The sequence below is a fragment of the Mirounga leonina genome, unplaced genomic scaffold, assembly GCF_011800145.1.
Source record: "Mirounga leonina isolate KUSES-001 unplaced genomic scaffold, KU_Mleo_1.0 Mir_493, whole genome shotgun sequence".
NCBI classification, from domain to species: Eukaryota; Metazoa; Chordata; class Mammalia; order Carnivora; family Phocidae; genus Mirounga; species Mirounga leonina.
The window spans coordinates 1098637-1121962 of record NW_023270780.1 but is presented as its reverse complement, the minus strand read 5'-3'; the positions used below and the strand labels follow the sequence as shown (position 1 = coordinate 1121962).

Sequence of the window (23326 nt, the reverse complement as noted above, 5' to 3'; positions counted from 1 at the left end):
CACTCGCTTTCTTTTCTGGCGATATTTGTCCCTCGCGGGACACCGTTGATCGTCCAGGAGGCGTGACTAGGGGCGGGAAGTGGGGCGGGCGCGGGGCTGCGGAGCCAGGGCTGCTGCTGTCATGGATGCCTGGGTTCGCTTCAGTGCTCAGAGCCAGGCCCGGGAGCGGCTGTGTAGGTGCGGCCCGAATAGGAATGGGGGTGGGGACAGAGGAAGATCCTCGTGAGGCGAGGTCCGTTCATACTACGGGGGTCAAAAGGGGTCAGCTCGGGCTACGGGGGCCCGGACGGACCGCCAGGTGCTGATTTGAGCGGGCCGTGAGGAGATGATTCGTTTCTGCTCGCCGGAAAGATGGGGAAACTGAGGCACGAGTGGGCCAGCGGGGAGGCCGCTCAGGGTGGCCATGTCCACATAAGACCAGCACTTTACTCCCTGGGCGGTGGTGGTGTGAGGAGCATTCGCCCCGCGATGGATAGCCGGACTCTGCCTCCCAGAGCTGAGTGGCTCTAAGTTCCCTTGTCCCCTCACCCTGTTGTCATCTGGGGACTCCTCTGCCTCCGCCCTGTCTTCCGGTCTCGATTCAGCTAGAGGGCCTTGAAATCTCCTAGTTCACCTATTATGAAGAATAATCCCTCCATCTGTTCCCCACTCCCTTACATGTCATGTACATGCTCACACTGATGTGCTCGTGATGGACCCCTGCTGCCTTCAGTCTCCTTCAGACTTCATCATTGTCAAATCTCTTATTTTCTCAACTCCAAGTAACGCCCCCAACTCCTTTTCTAGGCTCCTTTTTATCCTTAACGCCTTTCCCTTCCCCTGGCCTGAAGGAGAAATGGTAAGAAGTGGGCATAAAGAGGAGGAAAGGGAATGTTCTCAAACTGGGAAAAAGGGAAGTCAGTACTTTACTTTGGAAGACATTTTTTGAGGCGTAGGTTAGGGACATCTCCGCCTTACCTTGCCTGGCCTCTTCTCCAGGGCCGCCCAGTATGCCTGCTCCCTTCTTGGCCATGCACTACAGAAACATGGGGCCAGTCCCGAGTTACAGAAACAAATTCGACAACTGGAGGGTCATCTGAGCCTAGGAAGGAAGCGTAAGTAACCGTACTTTTGCTTTATTACTCCAACACTTTCTCCATCCCCAGCTATTCTCCTTTAGTCCTTCCTTCCTGTTCTTGACCTCTCTGCCAGTTCTTCCCCCTTATTTGGCTCTGCATGCCTCTTGATTGAGATAAGAGAGCAGGGGTAAGAGACTAATGAAGGATTGGAGAGTATGGGGCAAGTTTGAGAAAACCAAACTGGGACACAAATTAACTAAAATTTGAAGAAAAAAAAAATTTGAACTGTTTTTCTTCCTTTTTTAAAAAATTGTAATTATTGTTTCTGTCACTTGCTTGACTTTCACCTTCTTGCTTCCTCTTTCTCTGTGTCTCACTCTCTGCCTCTACTTCCAAATCCTTGCTTCTCCTTGCTAATCTCCACAAGTTCTACGCCTGGGTAACTCAGCAGATGCCCTTGAGTCAGCCAAACGAGCTGTGCACTTATCAGATGTTGTCCTGAGATTCTGCATCACTGTTAGTCACCTCAATCGAGCCTTGTACTTCGCCTGTGACAATGTCCTGTGGGCTGGAAAATCTGGACTAGCCCCCCGTGTGGATCAGGAGAAGTGGGCCCAGCGTTCATTCAGGTTTGATATCCTTTTATCCTACAAGACCTTTTGTATTTCCCATACTGCATGGCTTGCCTTTTATGAGCAAAAGATCTTTCAGGGTCTTCCCAGAATATACACATCTTTATCACTTGGCTTCCAATCTTCATTTAGATTTTAAACTATCAGAGAATAGTGAATGGAGGCAGATGGAAGATAGATGTTCTTCTATGATGAATGACTAAGATTGGGCAAGATAAGATATTATATTGCTTAAATCTGTTTCTGTCTGTACCACAGGTTATGCCTCTCACTGCCTGCTCATTCATTCATTCTAAAAATATTGAGGAGGTGTTTACTATGGGCTAGGGAATAAAGCAAAGAGTCAGATATGGTTCCCATTCTCACTAAGCTTCTAGTCTAGTGGGGGCGTCATATTAAGACAACCACCAAACCAGTTATTTGTAGAAATGTACAGGGTGTTATGAGATATATCACAAAGGGAGCTGATTTTGACTGAAAAGTCAGGGAAGAACTCTTTGAGAAGTAATGTTTTGGTTCAGATTTGAAGTCGGAAAAGAAGTTAGGCAAAGTAAACAGTAGCAGAGAAGACCTTCTCAAACAGAAAATAGCCCATTCTAAGACTTTAAACCAAGAAAGATTTTGTGGAATTAGAGAAATAGAAAGAAAGTCAGCATGATGGAGAGTATTGACTGAAGGGCATAAGTTTGAACTGGAGATGTGGAGAGGACCAGATCACATGCAAGGCCTCTTTGGCAATGGTAGGATTTTTGGTTTAGTTTTGTTTAAATTTTATCCTAAGTACAATGGGTTCTGAACAGGGATGTGACATGATTCGAACTGTGTTTAAAGAAGATCTCTCTTGCTGCAGCGGAAAATGAATTGTGGTAGGGCAAAAGAGGAGGAGATGCCCTAATATGTCCAAGAGATGATGTTGCTTAGACTAAGGCGCCACCCAGGAGCCCCTAGGTTTCATTTTAAATGGGATAGGAAGGAAGCCATGGTGAGTTTTAAGAAGGGGAGTAATGATGTGATTTACTATGTGAAATTAAATTGTTGGGGGCAGGGGGCAAGGGGAGACCATTTAACAATGACTAAAGTAGTAGTTCAAGCAAGAGGCGCTGGTGGCTGAGACTGCTGGTGGGGTGTAAGAGAGAGAGATGTGATTGGATTCAGGATGTGTTTTGGAGGTAGGACAATTACATTGAGTACAGACCACTATTGTCAGAGTGAACATAGACTGTTGGGGCGCCTGGGTGGCTCAGTCAATTGAGCATCTGGCTCTTGGTTTCTGCTGAGGTCACCATCTCATGGTCGATCGGTTGGTTGTAGGATCGAGCCCCGTTTTCCCCCGGCCTCAAGCTCTGTGCTCAATGCTCAGTGGGAGTCTGCTTCAGGTTTTTTCTCCCTCTGCCGCTGCCCCTCCCCACTCATGCTCTATTTCTTAAATAAATAAATAAATAAAATCTTAAAAAAAAACCACACACAAACCGTAGACTGTTCATTGGTTTGTTTGTTTTTTTAAAGATTTTATTTATTTATTTGACAGGGAGAGACACAGCGAGAGAGGGAACACAAGCAGGGGGAGTGGGAGAGAGAGAAGCAGGCTTCCCACGGAGCAGGGAGCCCGATGCGAGGCTCGATGCGAGGCTTGATCGCAGGACCCTGGGATCATGACCTGAGCCGAAGGCAGACGCTTAATGACTGAGCCACCCAGGCTCCCCTGTTTGTTTGTTTTTTAAGAAGGCTGCAATGTAGGCCTGAACCCAGGACCCTGAGATCAAGACCTAAGCTGAGACCAAGAGTTTGATGCTTAACCGACTGAGCCACCCAGGCGCCCCTGTTTTTTGTTTTTTTTTTAAAGATTTATTTATATATTTATTTGTCAGAGACAGAGCACAGAAGCAGGGGGAGTGGCAGGGAGAGGGAGAAGCAAACTCCCTGCTGAGCAAGGAGTGCGATGCGGGACTCCAACCCAAGATGCTGGGATCATGACCTGAGCCGAAGGCAGACATTTAACCAACTGAGCCACCCAGGCGTCCCTGTTTGTTTGTTTTTTAAGTAATTTCTGCACCCAACATGGGGCTCAAACTCACGACCCCAAGATGAAGAGTAGCTTTACTGACTGAGCTAGCCAGGAGCCCCAAACATAGACTGTTCTTAAGGAATTGATAAATCTAACACATTTAGCAAGTTGCTTAACACTTCTGGGCCTCGCTTTTTGTTTTTGTTTGTTTGTTTTAACAAAAGGATGGGATTTAAAAGATCTATAATGTCTCTGAGTCTCTCAAACAACTGAAGCTTGTTCTCTGAAAACATTTGCATTATTATAGTTCAAGTTGAATGTGTGTGTATGTGTGCTAATGGTTTGCCAAGTGGACAAGTGAAATTTGAGGGTGTTCTTGGAAGGTTTGATGATGCTCATGACTTTAAGCCAGGATCTTAAGGTACATGTAAACACAGATTAGTTACAGAAAGCTGGGAAGACATTCCTAATAGTGGGTAATAGCACTTACTGCTGGTGTTCTTACATATAATTTGCACTTTGCACTGTGAGGGAAAAAATGTTTAAGTATTCTGTTTGATATGCTAAGTGGCTATCTGTGCCCTTACTGACTCTTCTGGCCTGTTTATCCCAGGTACTATCTGTTTTCCCTCATCATGAATTTGAGCCGTGATGCGTATGAGGTTCGCCTACTGATGGAGCAAGAGTCTTCAGCTTGTAGCCGGCGACTGAAGGGTTCCGGAGGAGGAGCCCCAGGAGGAGTTGAAACTGCAGGACCTGGGGGTCCAGGAACTCCAGGAAGAGGCTTGCCTCAACTGGCTCTCAAGCTTCAGCTCCGAGTCCTGCTCTTGGCTCGGGTCCTCCGAGGTCATCCCCCACTTCTGCTGGATGTGGTCAGAAATGCCTGTGATCTTTTCATTCCACTGGACAAACTAGGCCTCTGGCGCTGTGGCCCTGGGATTGTGGGCCTTTGTGGCCTCGTGTCCTCCATCCTGTCTATTCTTACTCTAATCTGCCCTTGGCTACGACTCAAGCCCTGATATTCTGGTACAGGATAAGGAGGGGATCTGAATTGGTAAGATGGAATCTTAGATCATCCCCAATGTACCAGCCTCATTCTAATTCTACTCCTTGGTTAAAGTTAAAATCCCAAGAGTTCGGGGTAGAGGGAGGAGCTTTGGGGAAGGTGAGGTGAAGAGAGGTGACTTGTGAAGTCAACGGGATGATTCTGATGTTCAGATCTTCTGGGGCTTTTGCTTTTTCCTCCTTCATTGCAATGTCTATGTCTCTCTTGACCCCTTTTACTTTGTGTTTCTTGAGTCTATTTAAGATTCTGTCTCTGCATCTTTTTTTTACCCTCTCAATTTGCTGTCCTAGGAATTTAATCAGCAGAATTACTTTTTTGGTAGGGGAGGTAGAAGGTGTGGTCTGTAAGGTTCTAACTGCCTTCTTCTTTTTCCTCACAAAGGTGACTTGTGGCAGATTTTACCCCCTTCAAATGCCACCAAAGCATAACTTTAGAGACTTCATGTCCCAGTGGATTCTCCCCTCATGCACCAGAGGTGGTTTGCTACTTCCTCCTTCATGTCTACCTCACCAGCCTCCCTCATGACTTGGCCCTTCCCTCTACTCACACCTGCAGATTTCTGCTTACACTTTTATTTCAGGGCTTTGTTCCCTAGCCGGCTCTCACCCCTTCTTTGCCTATCCAGAAGGATGCTGTGTCTAGCATCTTGCTGTAAATACTGTACAGTGATTCTGTGTAAATAGCTGTGGGCGTGCCCACAATGGGGAGCAAGCCTTCAGGTCAGCACATTAAAGGTCCGTTTGCTCATCAGTGTTTGGTCTGGTCCCATGTGTTCTGGTCATCTGAGGTCTCTAATTCCTGGTACTGTGGTTTGGGTTTTCCATGGGATTAGGCGCTAGCGTCATCACCCGCAGACTTTTACTGAACACCTACACTCTGCAGGGCATAATACTAAGAGGTAGAGATACAAAAAGCTAAGAAGCTCTATGGTCCCGACTTTAGAAGTTTATAGCCTCGTTAAGAAGAGGGGGTCTAATATTACAGTAATTATGCTGGTTCCACAACCCACACCCCATACCAGTTCATAGTTTCTAGTCCCTCCAAAAGCTATAATGCCACAAGGCAACATAGGCTGAGTCACAGACAGAACTAAGTGAAGTGCGACTGGCAAGGTTTGGTTTGTGGGCTGGCTGTGCTCACATGTTGGGACTCCCCTGGGTGGGAGGGGAATTGATATCACTGTCACCAGCTCTTTCATTTTCCATATCCCAGGGTGAGATAAATAAGGTTAAGAAGTAAAAAGTCTCTGTCTCCCATGTCTACCATCTATTCCAAACCTGAGGAAAGCATGAACTGCCTGGCAACAACAAAGGATAGAAAAAAAGGAAGAGAAAGAAACTGCCGAAGTCAAGACTTGGGTTCTTTGGATATTGAGATGATGCCTCCAGGGGGCAGCACCAGGGCAGAGAAATAGGCTAAAATCGCTCAGTCCTCCTTTCCTTGGTCTGGGGCTCCCCGGAGTTCCCACCATCACTCCTCCCATTTTATTTTTAGCTGCCAGTGGGAGGGGGCAGGATGGGAGGGAAAGTAAAGAAAACAGAAAAGGAGAGGGACAGAGGCACAGAGAACTTCTCACACGGACAGAGAACAAGCAGGCATGAAGCTTGCCCTCATCCCTCACCTGCTCTTGCCCATCATGTTCCTGACAGGTGAGGGGGGTTAACTTCTTGGTTCCTGGTGGGGAAGGAAGGTGTATGGGTTGTTTGGCATCGAGACCTTTAGGGTTAAAATCTTCGGAGTTAGGGTGAGAAGTTAACACTGATTCTGTGTGTCGTGTGTGTATGTGTGTGTTTGTGTGTGTGTGCATGTTTTCATTCTTATGCCCACACATACGAGGGCTTCGGGATTGAGACGGGCAGGGCCTTGGGTCAGATTTGCATCCCATTATCTAAAATCTTTATCCTAAGCCCTGGAGGAGTGAGTGGATCAAAAAGAAATATGACGTGACCTTCCACGTGGCTAGTCTGATTCCTCTTATTCTCCTCCCAACTTCCTTCTACCCTTGGGGGTCTCTGGAGCCCGAGGCATACCTGACTGTGTGGTGAGAACTCAGTTTATCTAACCAATGAGCTCCAGTTGCTGGTCATACAGCCCTGCCAGTTTCCTGGATGCAAAAAGGCTCACATAGAAAACACCTTTCTGAGAAGGAACGTGGTTTGAGACAGAGCTTATAGCCATTGGTGGCGGGGGTGGTGGGGGTGGCCTGAGAGGGGGTTGCTTAAAGGAGAGAGCAAGACAGGGAAGAACCATGGGAGGGACCAGAGGCTTGGAATTTTTCCTCACCAGTGCCCTGTAATCTTTGTTTCCTAAAATACCTGCTCTGATTTCTTAACATTTTTTAAATTTAATTTTATTTTTAAGTAAATTCTGTGCCCAACATGGGGCTTGAACTCATGACCCTGAGGTCAAGAATAGCATGCTCTCCTGACTGAGCCAGCCAGGTACCCCATACCAGCTCTGATTTTAAAGGGCTTGTGGTTGGTGGTGGTGGGGGTGAGACTCAGACAGGACAAGAGTAGGGGGTGTCTTTAGAGTGGGCTGAAAGTTAAGGAAGAAAGGCAGGTAAGCAGGGGGCAGTTGGGAGGGTGGATGAGTTAGAAAAGAAGTGGGTTGTGGGAAACCTTGGGGTGATGGTACCCTTGGTAAGGATGGTTGGCAAACCATGTGTGTGGGCAGGCAAGTGGCCCCACCCAGTTAATTACCACTGAGGTTTTCAGGGCTGGAATCATGCAGGGACTTAGACAGTGGAGAAGAAGATTGAGAGTGTGACCGTGACACTGGGAGTCATGAAGAGACAGAAAGAGGAGAGACCAGGCAGTACTCACTAGCCTCTTGTCCTCCCTGAGGTCCTGCGTTTGGGGAGAATCTGGAAGGGACAGTTGTTCTGGGCTGCAGAAAGGCCCTCTCCCTCTTTGAGTCTTGCAGCTTCTGGGGGAGGATGTGTAGGAGGAATGATGTGGACAAGAGGAACCTGACCCTTCCAGACATGTCTGTGAATGAGATTGCAGGGGTGGGAATGGAAATACAGCTGTGCACCAGCATGGCAGAGGGCCACAGGTTAGGTAGCTGGACTGAAACACAGGAAGAAGACCATCCTTGCTTGGAGCTCTGAGTACATGGGTAAGAAACAGGGAGATAGACTGAGATCAAAATGTTCCCTTCGTGCTTCCTCTCTGGTTGTACCTCTCTGGGCATTCATTAGCCTCTCTGACCGCTTCCTCCTATCCTTATGACTCTGCCCCCCAGGTCTGTGCTCCCCCTTTAATCTGGATGTGCATCACCCACGCCTATTCCCAGGGCCACCCGAGGCTGAATTTGGATATAGTGTCTTACAACATGTCGGGGGTGGACGTCGATGGTGAGGAGGAAACCAGAGGGCCATGGGATTGGGACTGTGGTGGAGCTCTTAAAAGGGAGGCAAGGCAGATGGGAATCTAAGTGACTCTGGTCTTTTGGAAGTGGCTGGGATACGGAACTTGCTACCCCCATGCATTTTCCCTCTGGCCTATCTCAAAGGTCATGTTCACACAATGCTTATACTCATGTCCTTCTCCCAGGATGCTGGTGGGTGCCCCCTGGGATGGGCCTTCAGGCGACAGAAGAGGGGACGTTTATCGCTGCCCTGTAGGGGGTTCCCACAGTGCTCCATGTGCCAAAGGCCACTTGGGTAAGAAGATGCCTCACTCTTCCACTCCTAACCCCTAACCTGATATGCTAGTAGCCACCTCACCTTCACCCCCATATCCTACATACTCCCTTGTCTTTGACTTGACCCTGATCTCATCCTCTTTCCAAATCACCCTAAATTCAAGAAGCTCATGTGTGACCCCATGATCTCATTCTCTCCCACCCCCTTCCAACCAGGTGACTATCCCCTGGGAAATTCATCTCATCCTGCTGTGAATATGCACCTGGGAATGTCTCTACTAGAGACAGACAATGATGGGGGATTCATGGTGAGCTAAAGGAAAGGGTGGTGACGGGGTCTCTGACGGATTTTGGCAGAGAGAAGAGCAGTATGGTAAAGGAAACTGGTCTATGTGAAGGGGTCAAGGTCAAGAAGTTTAAAACCCTAGAAAGCAAAGAGGGGAATCCCAGGTTTCAGTGCCTCTTGGACTAGGGGCAAGTGTTGAGAGTGCACTCCCAAGCCCTGGGGGTAATACTTCTCCTGCCCCTCCCTAGGCTTGTGCCCCTCTCTGGTCTCATGCTTGTGGCTCATCTGTCTTCAGTTCTGGAATATGTGCCCGTGTAGATGCTTCATTCCGGCCCCAGGGAAGCCTGGCACCCACCGCACAACGTGAGCCAGAAGAAGGGCCTGAGGACTCAGTCCCCAGAACTGGGTGCAGGGTGGGAAAAAGATGGGGCAACAGGGTATGATGCTGGACAGGGGGCCTGCATACCTTTCCTCATTGTTACCGAAAGTGCCTGCAAAAGTTCCATGTTTCCTAACAGATTAGAATTCAGACTCTTTGCCAGGGCATCAAGGCTCCATGAACTATTCTAACCAACTTCAAAAACTCAACTCTCACTCTACCCCTCCATGCACTGTGCCTTGGCCATGGCCTTTCCCTCCCCATTCTCCTCTTTGTCATCTATTTTTATACCTCCTTGTCCTTTTATTTAAAGCGTTCTCCATGCAAATGTCTTTTCTTATATTCTCCTCTCCTCAAACATCTTCCATTGCCTCCTCCTTTGATTCCCTACTCTCAGAACTGACCCTCTGTTGTCCTACAGCAGAGTGGTGCTCTGTTTCTCCCTAGCACTCAGTTCCTCCTCTTCCTCCTCTCTTCTTCTCCTTCTTCTTCCTCTTCTTCTCCCTCTTCTCCTCCTTCTTCTTGTAAATTATATGCATGCCCATCTCCTCTTTTACTCATTTCTACATTGACCCAGGGCTGGGCATACTACCTTCCTTGCATGTTCAGAAGGGCCTAAAACGTGTTTGGATGGAATGTACCCTCCTGTGACCTCTTCCCTTGTTGTCCCCATGTCCAATATCCTTCTACCCCTCTGTTCCTCATCAGCATCCCCCTCCTCCTAGGCTGTCCCACCTACATGGATGTTGTCATTGTCTTGGATGGCTCCAATAGCATCTACCCGTGGTCTGAAGTTCAGACTTTCCTACGAAGACTGGTAGGGAGACTGTTTATTGACCCAGAGCAGATACAGGTAAGAGAAGGCAATATGGCTGGGCTTGTAGGGGGAGAGATGGCAGGGAGAGAGTGGTGATGAGGTGAATGTAGGTCATGTCTTCAGTAGTATCCCTGCCCTCACATACTGTCTTCTCCCTCAGTACATGCATTCCATGTGAGCGCACGCTTTGTTCTCAGGTGGGACTGGTACAGTATGGGGAGAGCCCTGTGCATGAGTGGTCCCTGGGAGATTTCCAAACAAAGGAAGAAGTGGTGAGGGCAGCGAGGAACCTGAGTCGGCGAGAGGGACGAGAAACAAAGACTGCCCAAGCAATCCTGGTGGCCTGGTGAGGCATTGGGAAGGGGAGCCTGGGAGGCCAAAGCCAGAGTGAGGAGGGCCAAGAAGGGTTAGGGAGGGTCTGGAGTACAGTGCGTCCACCCCAAGATGTCCGGCATGCTTTCCTTTGTGTGCCCACTGGTGGTTGGGGAAGGCTAAGCTGGCTGTCTTTGCACATCTCATCACATTCTCATCACATTCTTCAAAGTGTCTATGTCTGCGTCTTTCCACGTTTCTGACTGATTTATCTCTGTAGACAGAACACTGTCTATCCCTGCACTCTCACTTCGATCTTGGCCTTCAGGTTCTTCACCACTCATGTCCTAGCCCGCTTGCCAAACGTGATTCAGAACTCATCTCTGGGACGACTCCCCTGTCCCGCCCCCCTCCTTGATTTTACACTTCTCTGAATATGTGTCTTTTCCCCAGTGCAATGTTTGCTGAATGAATCTACGAGCAAATGGATTTTATACTTATTTGCCTGAGGATATGCTGCTCTATATGTTCTATGTCATTCAAACATTTTAGCCCTTACTGTGTGCAGTCTCCGTGCCAGACACTGTCAGGGAAATGGAGTAAAAGGGGAGATGCCTGACCTTGGTGAACTGTGACAGTGGGGTGGGTGTGTGTGTATCTGTATACACGTGATCACACCTCACTCCTTTCTCTCTCTTCTCAGCACAGAAGGATTCAGTCCGTCCCATGGAGGCCGACCAGAGGCTGCTAGGCTGCTGGTGGTTGTCACTGACGGAGAGTCACATGATGCGGAGGAGCTTCCTGCAGCACTCAAGGCCTGTGAGGCTGGAAGAGTGACCCGCTATGGGATCGCGGTGAGAATCTCCTCTGGGTCTGGCGGGATGGAGGGGGGATGGTGACATTGAGGACTGGGAACTTGAAGAGAATGGGCATTAACCACTTCCCAAAGATCGGCCGTATTGCCCTTCCTTCACTTTAGTTGGCCTGCTCTAACATCCCACGCCGCATAGCTAACTGACCCCACCTGGGTCTCCTGACCCCAGGTCCTTGGCCACTACCTCCGGAGGCAGCGAGACCCCACCTCTTTCCTGCGGGAAATCAGGATGATTGCCAGTGATCCAGATGAGAGATTCTTCTTCAATGTCACAGATGAAGCTGCGCTGACTGACATCGTGGATGCACTAGGAGACCGGATCTTTGGCCTTGAGGGTAATGACTACCCTGAAGAAATGGAGGACAGAAAAGGGGGGGTTCAGGGTGTAGGTGGGGTTCTGTGGTGAGCTCTTCCCTGATTCTGCTTTGATATTTTCTCGTGCTCAGGGTCCCATGGAGAAAACGAAAGCTCTTTTGGGCTGGAAATGTCTCAGATTGGTTTCTCTACTCATCGGCTAAAGGTTGGACAGACTCTGACCCCTCTGTGACCCCCCTCAACATCTGACTCCTCCCAACCTGAGACTCAGGCAACTTCAACCCAGGGCTCTTCTAGATTCCTCCTTTAACCAGTGTCCATGCTGACCTTCCCATGCCTTTCCAAGTGACCCCAGCATACTCTTAGTGACCTTCTCACTCCTGGGGTTTTTACTCCTCATTTCCTGTTGTCTTTTCAAGTGACCCCATCTGTTTCTGCCAAACAGGATGGGATTCTCTTTGGAATGGTGGGGGCCTATGACTGGGGGGGCTCCGTGTTATGGCTTGAAGAAGGTCACCACCTTTTCCCCCCACGGACAGCCTTGGAAGATGAGTTCCCCCCTGCTTTGCAGAACCACGCAGCCTACTTGGGTGAGTTGCAGAGGGTTGCAGGGGATGATGTGGTGAGGAGGAAATGTTTCACCAGTGGAGGGTGTGAGAGCAGTTTCTCACTGATCTGCTACTTTCCTTGGGACCTGCTCCTGTGCCTTTAGGGAACCCTCTTACTCTGACCCCATCTTTTTTCCCTTTCACCCCTGATTCCCTGCCCATTTCTAGGTTACTCTGTTTCCTCCATGCTTTTGTGGGGTGGACGCCGCCTCTTTCTCTCAGGGGCTCCTCGGTTTAGACATAGAGGAAAGGTCATCGCCTTCCAGCTTAAGGAAGATGGGGCTGTGAGGGTTGCCCAGAGCCTCCAGGGGGAGCAGGTAGGGCATGCAAGGGAGGGTGGGACCTTGGATCCTGAGGGACCTTCAGGCTGTGGGGGAGGAAAGGGAAGAGCCAAGAGTGGAGCCTGAAAAGTCTTTGCTGAATTCTGACTGGCGGAGTCCGTCAGGGGTGTGAGGATCAGACTGGCAGGCTGGCGGGTACTTCTCACTTGTCCACAATCACCTTGTCTTTTCTCTGGGGTCCCACTCCCCACCACTCCCCAGATTGGCTCCTACTTTGGCAGTGAGCTCTGCCCGTTGGATACGGATGGGGACGGAATAACGGACGTCTTACTTGTGGCCGCCCCCATGTTCCTGGGGCCCCAGAACAAGGAGACGGGGCGGGTTTATGTGTATCTGGTGGGTCAGGTGAGACTCGCTGGCTCCCCTTGAACTTGTCTGTGGGGGGTGGAGGGAAGAAGGAAGGGAAGGCGCATCCATTCACCCATTCACGGGCTGGCTGAGAGGTTGGGACTGCTGGCTCAGCGTCTTCTGTCTTCTCCCTCCACCAGCAGTCCTTGCTGACACTCCAGGGAACACTTCAGCCGGAACCCCCCCAGGATGCTCGGTTTGGCTTTGCCATGGGTTCCCTTCCTGATCTGAACCAAGATGGTTTTGCTGATGTGGCCGTGGGGGCACCCCTGGAGGATGGGCACCACGGAGCACTGTACCTGTATCATGGCACCCGGAGCGGGCTCAGGCCCCGGCCCGCCCAGGTCAGGAGTGTCCGGATAAAGCAGGGGCATGGGTGGGAGGAAGGGGAAGGGGGTTGTGCTCCTTTTTCGTCATTGTTTCCCTGACCTGGAGACCTAAACTGGACAAGTGCTCTTTTATCAGTAGTCAAAAAGGTGAGGTGGTAGGGTAGGATGCGGGTTGTTGTACTAGGGACTCCTAGACACAGGCCAGTTTCTTTTATTCCTTCTTATTCTCTCCCTCTTTTTAAAGATTTTATTTATTTGAGACAGAGAGTGCACAAGCCAGGGGGAGAGGCAGAGGGAGAAGCAGACTGCCCCCCTGAGCAGGGAGCCCAATGTGGGGCTCGATCCCAGGACCCTGGGATCAGGACCTGAGCCGAAGGCAGATGCTTAACTGACTGAGCCACCCAGGCACCCCCTTTCTTATTCTCTTACTCCTTATTGTGAGTGTACCGGGTGGGCGGCCTGGGTCACCAGGTGTGAGAGTCCCAGCTCAGTCTCCCCTCTCTTCCGCTCAGAGGATTGCTGCCGTCTCCATGCCACAGGCCCTCAGCTACTTTGGCCGGAGTGTGGACGGCCGGCTGGATCTGGATGGAGATGACCTGGTAGATGTGGCTGTGGGTGCCCAGGGGGCAGCCGTCCTGCTCAGGTGAGCCGCGCCAGCTCAGAAGGCGGTGGGCAGTGTGGTGCAGCTGTGAAAAGCAAGGGCTTGGGAGTCACAGACTTAGATTTGGATTTCTTTCTTTTTTTTTTTTTAAGATTTTATTTATTTGAGAGAGAGAGCAAGAGAGAGCACAAGCCGGGGGAGGGGCAGAGGGAGAGAGAGGAGCAGGCTCCTGCTGGGATCATGACCTGAGCTGAAGGCAGACGCTTAACCAACTGAGCCGCCCAGGCGTCCCTAGATTTGGATTTCTTGACCAACTTGCTCTGTTCCTCCATTTCCTAGTTTTTAAAAATGGGAATAATCATAGTGCCTGCCTCATAGGCTTGTTGTGAGAATTCAATGCCACAATCGGGTAAAGATCTTGACGCAGTGCCTAGCACATGGCAAGTACTTCTTCAATGTCAGCTATTATCTTTCTGCCAGAAGGTTCCGGAGAGGGTGACACGCGTACATTTAGCCCCTCGTTCTTGCCTTTGACCTCTGGGAGGCCAACACTGGGGACTGCCTTCTTCAAAGGGCTTTCTTTCCTCTTACTGCTAGAATTTCTTTCCCACCCTGCTCCCAGCTCCCGGCCCATTGTCCACCTGGCCCCCTCACTGGAGGTGACCCCGCCAGCCATCAGTGTGGTTCAGAGGGACTGCAGTCGGCGAGGCCAGGAGGCAGCCTGCCTATCTGCCGCCCTTTGCTTCCAAGTGACCTCGCGCACCCCTGGCCGCTGGGATCGTCGATTCTGTGAGTGACCGGAGCGGCCTAAGCAACTCTCAACCCCGCCGGCCTCTGTCTCTGGACCGCCCTTCACCCTCGCTCCTGCCTGCCCCGTCCAGATTTGCGGTTTACAGCATCCCTGGATGAGTGGACGGCGGGGGCACGTGCTGCGTTTGATGGCTCTGGCCAGAGGCTGTCCCCTCGGAGGCTCCGGCTCAGCACCGGGAATGTCACTTGTGAGGCGCTACACTTCCATGTGCTGGTGAGGAGGAGCAGTAAGTGCTTTGCATCAGGGCCTGGGAGCGAGGGGAAGGCGGATTGGAGGACGAACTCCCGCTGGATTGGCAAAAAAGCCGAAGCTGAAGGTGGGAAAGCCAGGAAGGTCAGCGTCTGGGGGCAGGCTGATCTGGGTTTGAAGCCCAGCTCCGCCGTTTGCCGCTTGTCAACTCTGACAAGCCGCACAACCTGCATGCCTCAGGTTCCTTGCCTAAAAGGAGGAGATACTAATAATAGCTACATCATGGGAGTTGTGTTAGAATTCAATGTAATGGTATTGATAAAACCTTAGGACAGTACCCAGCACATAGAAGGTGCTCGGTACATGATCACTATAATCTTCCCATTCTGCCAGGGGCCTGGGCTGTACCCCTAACCCAGGCTCCCCATGATCCTTGACTCTGGTTTTCCTCAGGATACCTCAGATTACCTCCGGCCCCTGGCCTTGACTGTGACCTTTGCATTGGACAACACCACAAAGCCAGGGCCTGTGCTGGATGAAGGCTCACCTACCTCCATACAAAAGCTGGTCAGCGGTGCCAAGCCCTGCCCTGCTCCTAGGTCCCAACACTGTCCTCAGTGAATTCGAGGACATGGAGGGTGGGCACCTGATATCACAGCGAAATCTGACCTGGGCATCCACTCTTCTCTTTTCACTTTTCCCCTAATTCCATCCCTTTCTCCTTGCCTTCCTATCGGGCCCTCAGCCCCTTCTTTCCCCTCTAGGTCCCCTTCTCGAAGGATTGTGGCCCTGACAATGAATGTGTTACAGACCTGGTGCTTCGAGCTAATATGGACATCAAAGGCTCCAGGTGGGACAGACATGAACTGGCCAAACCAGGGTGACCTGAGACCACTGGAAGGAACTTGAAGGGAGCTGGAGGGTTGTTTCTTGCCCAGGAAAGCAGAAGTGATGCTTCTGGGAGCTTTTTCAATTCCTGGGCTCTCCCTTCTCCGCCACTCCTAGGAAGGACCCGTTCGTGGTTCGAGGAGGTCGGCAGAAAGTGTTGGTGTCAGCAACTCTGGAGAACAGGAAGGAAAATGCCTACAACACTAGCCTGAGTCTCAGCTTCTCTAGAAACCTCCACCTGGCCAGTTTCACGCCTCAGGTGCCTGGGGGGCGGGGTGGGGGTGGAGGTTTGGGAGGAGTCAGGGCAGGAGGAGGAAGAAGATTGGGGCATTGGCCTCGGCTGTGAAGGGCTCTAGAGAAAGGCTCAGTGTTTCGAGGCTGCGGGCAGGAGAGCACTTGCAGCTTCAGCTCCAGCCCCCACCCCCTTCCTCTGCTCTCAGAGGGACAGCCCAGTGAAGGTGGAATGCACCGCCCCTTCGCCTCATGTCCGGCTCTGCAGTGTGGGGCACCCTGTCTTTCAGACCGGAGCCCAGGTGAGTGGGGGCCCAGCATGAGAAAGCAGCTTTGAGAGAGCAGGGACTGGAAACTGCGGGGCCTGGGAGTTTAGGGAAGGAGGTACACAACAGCTCCTGAAGAGGAAGATTCCATGACCCCATATGACCCCAGGTGACCTTCCTGCTGGAGTTTGAGTTTAGCTGCTCTTCGCTCCTGAGCCAGGTCCTTGTGAGGCTGACTGCCACCAGGTGAGAACAAAGGGAGCATCCCCCCCAGGCCTCTCCCATTGGGTCTTGTCGGGGAAGGGTTGTCTGAGAGGGGGCTGGGACGTGAGCCTCTCCCCCTGACCCTACAGCAATAGCCTGGAGAGAAATGGGACCCTTCAAGATAACACAGTCCAGACCTCAGCCTACATTCAATATGAGCCCCACCTCCTATTCTCCAGGTATGGCTCACCTCCCCGCCAAGACCCCGTTCTGACCCCAGACTCATATTCTATGTTTCCTCCCTTTCCTTCCACGTGTTTCCCCCAAACCCTTGGGGCTGCTCCATCTTTTTGCCCTCAATCCCACTCAAGTTGAACCTTTTAAGCATCTTCCTTTCCTAGGTATAGGTATACCTATGCGTCCTAGGTATAGGGCTTTGCTGTAGGCCTTGGGGATTGAAGTTGGGGTGACGGGTATGGGATGTGACTGTAAAGTTTGTATCAAGTCTACGTCATGTCCCATTTCGATCTTCTTTATGTGTCCCCATCTCTTTATCCATGTGCTGGCTCTGCCTTCCCTGAATCCATGTCTGTGTGCTGATCATGTGCCCCTGTGTCTGTGTCATGGCTGTGACCATGTACTTCCTGACTTGGTGTCCACGCAGTGAGTCCACTCTGCACCGCTATGAGGTCCACCCATACGGGACCCTCCCAGTGGGTCCCGAATTCAAAACCACTCTTAGGGTGAGAAGCTGGAGGGTCCTTGGTATGAGCAGGGGGAGGGGGAGGAGTCCTGGGCAAAGGAGGGGACGAGTCTCTCTTAGATGTCCAGGGCCATCTAGGGTGAAGGGGAACAGATGAGGAAGGATCTTCTGTCTCCCACTTCTTCCCATTTCCAATCCTGCTCTTAGGTTCAGAACCTTGGCTGCTATGTGGTCAGTGGCCTCATCATCTCGGCCCTCCTTCCAGCTGTAGCCCATGGGGGCAATTACTTCCTGTCATTGTCTCAAGTTATCACTGACAATGTGAGTCTGGGCTAAGGGCATAGGGAACCCTGCCACCTCGATCTGGTGAACTTACCCAGCCCCCTATCTGCTGGGTCACTGCTCTCAGGGCTCCTCCCTCTGGGAGACCTTTCTTTTACACATGTGGCTTCTTTGGGGAGAAAGAAAGGGATTGCGCAGGGAAGAACCACAGAGCATGCATGGATAGTATGCTCCTGCTCAGCCTGGAGTGGGTGGCCTCTCACCATCAAGAGGGTTGCTCAAGTTGCATCTTCCTCTAGGCAAGCTGCGCAGTAGAGAACCTGACCGAGCCCCCAAGGCGCCCTGTGCACCCAGAGGAGTTTCAGCACACATACAGACTGGTATGAGTCGCAAGAAGGTGAAGGAGATATCCAGAGTGGGAACGCAGCAGGGAGCAGTAGATTTTGGAGCCTTGGGGCAGGAGTGGGGAGTAGGCAATTTTTCCACCCCAAGATCCTGATCTGTCTCTCTCTTCTGGCAGAACGGGAGTAACACTCGGTGTCAGGTTGTGAGGTGTCATCTTGGGCGACTGGCAAAGGGGACCGAGGTCTCTGTTGGACTACTGAGGCTGCTTCACAATGAATTTTTCCGGAGGGTAAATCTTTTCTTCTACTCTCCTCCTCCGCTCCTACCTGGAACTTTGGCATAGTCTTTGGAATAGACTCAGGTTCAAGTTCCAGGTTTGCCTCCTACGAGCTGTTGGACCTTGAGCAAGTAATTTAATCTCTCTCTGATTCTTTCTCTCTATCTCTAAAGTGGGGAAGATAATACCTACTTCATGGGGTTGTAAAGAATAAATGAATAACGAGATGGATTCCTTGTATTTTCCTCTGTTTATCATCCCTTGGTGCTATATCAATAATCAACATTTAGGGGCGCCTGGGTGGCTCAGATGGTTAAGCGTCTGCCTTTGGCTCAGGTCATGATCCCAGGGTCCTGGGATCAAGTCCCGCATCGGGCTTCCTGCTAGGCAGGGAGCCTGCTTCTCCCTCTGCCTCTCTCTCTCTCTCTCTCTGACTCTCATGAATAAATAAATAAAATATTTTAAAAAATCAACATTTATAGGATACCTAAATTCAGCCAATTAATAATCTATCAAGTGCCTACTATAGAAAAGGACCTGTATTAGGTAGACACTGAGGAGAATATCCCCAACACTCAGCACCATGCCTAACTCATTATAGTGACTCAATACATTTCTCTTAAATGAATGAATAAATAGTCGATATTGTATGCATGATAGATATTGGAGGGTAATGGGAGGCAAGATTGTATAGCTGAAAGGTGTGTTCTAGGTTATGAAAGTTCTCCAAAGCTAGGGAGGTGAAACTGAACTCAATGCAATGGGCAGTCAGGAGTCAGTGTGAGTTTCTGAGCAGGGAAACGACATCTTAATTATAACGGCTGTAACAGTGACTAGGGGCAATTTACTTTGAATAGCACAAGCTCCCTGGGATGTAGGCATATTTTATGGGAAGCTTAAGTCTGAGACACCATCCTTCTCTAAGTCTGGTTCTCTCTGTATCTCTCCTCGGTATCCTTTTTTCATTCATTCATTTATTTTTTCAATAAAGCCTTATTGAGAGGGCGCCTGGGTGGCTCAGATGGTTGAGCGACTGCCTTCGGCTCAGGTCATGATCTCGGAGTCCCGGGATCGAGTCCCACATCGGGCTCCCTGCTCGGCAGGGAGTCTGCTTCTCCCTCTGACCCTCCTCCCTCTCATGCTCTCTGTCTCTCATTGTCTCTCTCGCCAATAAATAAAATCTTAAAAAAAAAAAAAAGCCTTATTGAGAAACCAGTGTGTACTTGGCACTGTGCTAGGCACTAGGCCCTAGAGACACATATGTTTATAAGACACAGCTCTTGACCTCAAGGATCTTCTAGTCCAGCGGTGAAAGACAGAGAAGTAAACAGAATATTATGACCTAATTCAGGGTGGTGGGGGTTAGGAGGAAACACTTCCCTAATTCCCAGAAGGGATGATGTCTAAACTTCAACCTGAAGGAGGGGTAGGGGTTAGCCAAAGAACGGGAGTTAAATAATACTGGGTAGAGCAAACCGCACACGTGAAGGGCCAGAGGCTTTCCTTCTGTTACCCTTCTGCTCTTTCTCCTTTGATCTCCAACCTTTTCTTCTGGTCTGGAAGATGCTGGAAGTTGTGCCTACCAGCCTCATCTTTGCTGTTGGGGTTCTAAGACCACACCACCTGATGATGGCTCATCTTCAATGTCTTCCACAGGCCAAATTCAAGTCCCTGACAGTGGTCAGCACCTTTGAGCTGGGAGCTAAGGAGGGCAGTGTCCTACAGCTGACAGAAGCCTCTCGTTGGAGTGAGGTGGGACCGAAGCCTGGGTTTGGGAGCCACAGAAAGAGTGAGGGTGGGAATGGGGCAAGGGCACCTGGGGGCTTTTTTAGAACAGAGGCATCCTCACTAGCAGGCAGCTGGGGAGTCAGAAGTGATAAATCAGGATGCTGGGCTCCCACTGCCTTTGTTCCTGCCTCGGTTACTTTCTTTTTATTCTTCTATTTTGAGGCTTCTATTTCACCCCTATAATGTGAGGTGAGGCTAGCTGGGAGAAAGGGTGCAAGTCCCGAACAGCTGTCCTCCCCATACAGAGCCTGCTGGAGGTGATTCAGACCCGCCCTGTCCTCATCTCCCTGTGGATCCTCATTGGCAGTGTCCTGGGAGGGCTGCTCCTACTTGCTCTCCTTGTCTTCTGTCTTTGGAGGGTAAGCACTGCTTTGGTGGGAAGTATGGGCCATGATGCCCATGAGTTGAGAGCTCCTTGAGTATAGCAGGGAGAACTGGATTTGTGCTGGGCGGCTAAGTAGGCTGTGGGTGTCCTGCCCGGATCTCTTTCACTATACTCTACAAATGTTGGTTGAATTAAACTAAGCCAAATAAAATAAACTAGAATCTCATTTTTGGAAGCAGAACAAAAGTGAAGATTTCAGACATATCTGAGGGCTGTTGGCAAGGTCCCCAGGCAGGACATTTGGTGATGACTCTTATCTCTTCCTCTACAGCTTGGCTTCTTTGCCCGAAAGAAAATCCCTGAGGAAGAAAAAAGAGAAGAGAAATAGGAGCAATGAATGTATAATAAAGCCCTAGAAAGTCCTCTTGGCAGCTTCTCCAAAAGACTTGCGTAAGAGCCATGGTCTGGGGGCTCAGATGGACAAGAAAAGCCTCTGGACTGTCTTCCCAGACTTGCAGACTGACTTGACTTTTGAGTCTTGAGCATGCTGCTGGCAAGAGATGAGGCCTTACCTCAGATGAGAAGGGCTGGCGCCCAAACCAGAAACACTCTCCCCCTGTGCTTCCCTCCTCATGATCCTGCTGCCACAGCCAACACTGGGGCCTTGGTTGGGGGCCCCCTTTTTCCTTATCCCCAGGAATCAAGACTTTTTTGCCTAGGTTCCCTGACTCCTTTTAGATTCCCCCTGACATCCTCCCTCAAATTTGGAAAGGATGAGGGCGATCTTCCTCCATTCCCTGCCTCTCACCTTCCTGCCTGCTCCCCACTCCACAGAAGGGAGCTGACGTTGGCTTCGAAAAGTAAAGTCAACATCTGCTTCTTTCCTGTGGAGTCCGGTGATTCAGAGAGCCGGATGGGGAGAGTCAACAGGAAACAAGGAGGGAGGAAGAAAAGCCACAAGAGACATTCTGTACAATTCCAAGGAACAGAGAAGCCTTTAGACGGGCAACTGCCATCCCCCTGAAACCTGAGACTTGGTGGTACACTAGCCCGCCCTCAGGTGCCTGGGAAACCGAGCTGCTCCAGGCCTGCAGGGCCTGGGTTTCCCAGCTCAGCGCCTTCCCTGGGAGCGAAGCCAGGGCCGGGTGCCTGATGCTCCGGAGCCAGGGGCCCCCAGGTGGCTAGAGCTGGGATAGCAGAGAAGAGTCCCGGTGTTTCGGTCCTGACCAGTGGAGAGAGTTGGATACCCTGGGCGGTGTTTTCTCCTCTCTCGGGCCTCACACACTCATGAGCCCTCCTTGGGGCTACCTTATAGAAACTAGAGAGAAGGGAGATGATTTCTTCTTGACGGTGGGAAACGCTTTCACCGGCTTTGGGAAGCAGCAGCTCCGTGGGGTCTAAACTAGTCAAGTCTGCATTGACGAAGAAGCCAAAGTGGGTGGCAGGAGGTCTCTGGGGAGCAAGCCCTTACTTGCTTAGCATTGGTTTTGTGGCACAAAGAGCTCCTAGGAAAATGTTTCTGGAGCAACTGCAGTCATTCCTGGTAGGGTGGAATCAGTTTGCCAGCCCTTGCCTGATATTTACTGGAAAGTTCCAATTTCTATCTCTGGGTCACCTCACCACCTCTCCTCCCATTTTGTGGTCCTGGCCAGTAGTAGAGCGAATTACCTTCTCACCAACGACTGGGTAATTTATATTTCTTTGTAATCAAGACTTTGGATACCAAAGTCTGTTATTGGTCTCCAAGGTGCGGCTCTGACAGCCATTTGAAGAATCCGCACCTGTTTCACGCTGAGAAGAGAGGAGACCTGACCGGGCAGTTGACCAGCAGCCACAGAACTTGTTCTTGAGGCCTGACCACAATGTTTATCTTGACATGTCTCTGGTCTTCTGCACAGAACGTTGTCTCTGTTTCCTAGCAGGGTGGATAGGATATCAGATGGTCAGAACAAATAAAGTTCAGTGTCAAATGACTTCTGGCTCTCTTTGAGTTCCCTAGGATATGGATAGCTCAGGCATGGTGAGAGGGAGATTCTTGGACCACCTGAGACCTATACAGTTGAGTTCCTGGAAGGCAAAGTTATAAGCTATTCGAAATGTTTTCCGTGACTCTCCCATGGAGACGTCTTCTAGCCTCCTGCAATCCTCACCTACTTAAGTGACTACAGAGTATAAATCGTGTAGGTTTGGGAAGCACATAGGCCTAGATTGAAACCCCAGGTCTGCCATTTATTAGCTGTGTGGCCTTGGGCCAGTCATAACTACCCTGAGGCTCAGATAACAGTAAGAGGCTGTGTGGTACAGTGGTTAAGAATGAAGACAGACTTGGGTTTAAATCTCAGCTATACCACTTTTGACCTTGGGCAGATTTCATTTCTTTAAGTCTTGGCTTTCTTGTCTTTAAACTTGCTAGGGTTGTGAGGACCAAAGAGATAATTCAAGTAAGGTGATACTCAAGAAAAGTTAACTATTGTTATAAAAATATTTTGTTATAAAATAATCAATCTTCCTGTATATCGTGAGGATTAAGTCAGAAGGTATATCAAAGCACCAGGTGGTGCTCCTAATCTGGTGAACCACCTCCCCTTTACACAGGCCCTAAAGATTTGTTTCCCCTACGTGCTATTGTCTCCTGCCACTAAATCTTATCCCACACCTCATCCCCTTTGAAATAAGCCCTCATGCCCACTAAGGCAATAATTAGAAGGTTCTAATGGTAGAAATCAAGTCTATTTGATTTTTTTTAGACATCCAGTGTTTTTCTACTACCCTCAAGGAACATGTGCACTTAAGCAACAGCCTTAGAAATAAGACCATGTCTCTCTCTCTCTGTTGCCTAACTCCAAAAATGGTGGCCGGTCCGGCCAATAGGCCAGGACAACCGTTCTGTGGCAAACTGATGAGTTATTTGTGGCAGAAGGAGTCCATGGTGACCCTCAGTGCACTTCATATAAGCTATCGCTTGATCAACCTTTATGGAGCGTACTCTTTCTGATGTGGTGATGTGGACAGATCTCCCCTCTTTATTCCCGGTCAGCACTGAAAGGGAGATGGATTTCTTTGAGGACCGGCTCATTTAATTCCTTATCTGTGTGATTAAAAGAGCATTTTAAATATTTTTCCCCACCTAGAGATCCCTCTCTTCTCTCTCCTTCAGCTCCAGAGTGGGACTTTCTAACCCAACCTATTCTTCACTTGGGCCTCTTCCTTTGAAGCAGAGGCAGTTTGAGAAGCCACTGTGGAAACAACGGGCTCTCCTCAGACACAGGAGTGTCCCTTCCTTTCTGCTCATTGTTGCTTCTTCCTTCCCTCCTTCATCTTTCATTCATTCGCTCATCAGACATTAAGCACCTAACATGTGCCAGGCAATGAGGACAATATAAAATACAACTCCTACC

General features: G+C 50.2%; 2 protein-coding genes across 3 annotated transcripts; both read left to right on the top strand.

Moving 5' to 3' along the window:
• The first annotated feature begins 74 nt into the window (after positions 1–74).
• PEX11B (peroxisomal biogenesis factor 11 beta) lies at positions 75–5511 on the top strand. Of its 2 annotated transcripts, XM_034989886.1 has the most exons (5): positions 75–177; positions 979–1094; positions 1486–1687; positions 4309–4749; positions 5143–5511. In XM_034989886.1, exons 1-4 carry the CDS (start codon positions 122–124, stop codon positions 4712–4714), a joined length of 780 nt encoding a protein of 259 aa, XP_034845777.1. In that variant the 5' UTR covers positions 75–121; the 3' UTR covers positions 4715–4749; positions 5143–5511. The 2 variants fall into 2 exon arrangements, with proteins under 2 accessions (XP_034845777.1, XP_034845776.1); XM_034989885.1 differs by having other exon boundaries at positions 4309–5511.
• Positions 5512–6298: 787 nt separating this feature from the next.
• Positions 6299–21961, top strand: ITGA10 (integrin subunit alpha 10). The gene is made up of 30 exons (XM_034989869.1): positions 6299–6410; positions 8008–8119; positions 8319–8428; positions 8626–8717; positions 8944–9058; positions 9800–9927; positions 10089–10237; positions 10907–11057; positions 11247–11412; positions 11524–11597; positions 11838–11982; positions 12169–12317; positions 12543–12686; positions 12830–13033; positions 13531–13661; positions 14242–14408; positions 14501–14643; positions 15073–15186; positions 15384–15469; positions 15625–15766; positions 15948–16040; positions 16174–16250; positions 16358–16447; positions 16873–16951; positions 17119–17232; positions 17493–17573; positions 17714–17827; positions 19472–19567; positions 19849–19962; positions 20260–21961. The coding sequence occupies exons 1-30, from the start codon at positions 6359–6361 to the stop codon at positions 20314–20316; spliced, it is 3489 nt and encodes a 1162-aa protein (XP_034845760.1). The 5' UTR covers positions 6299–6358; the 3' UTR covers positions 20317–21961.
• Positions 21962–23326: the final 1365 nt, after the last annotated feature.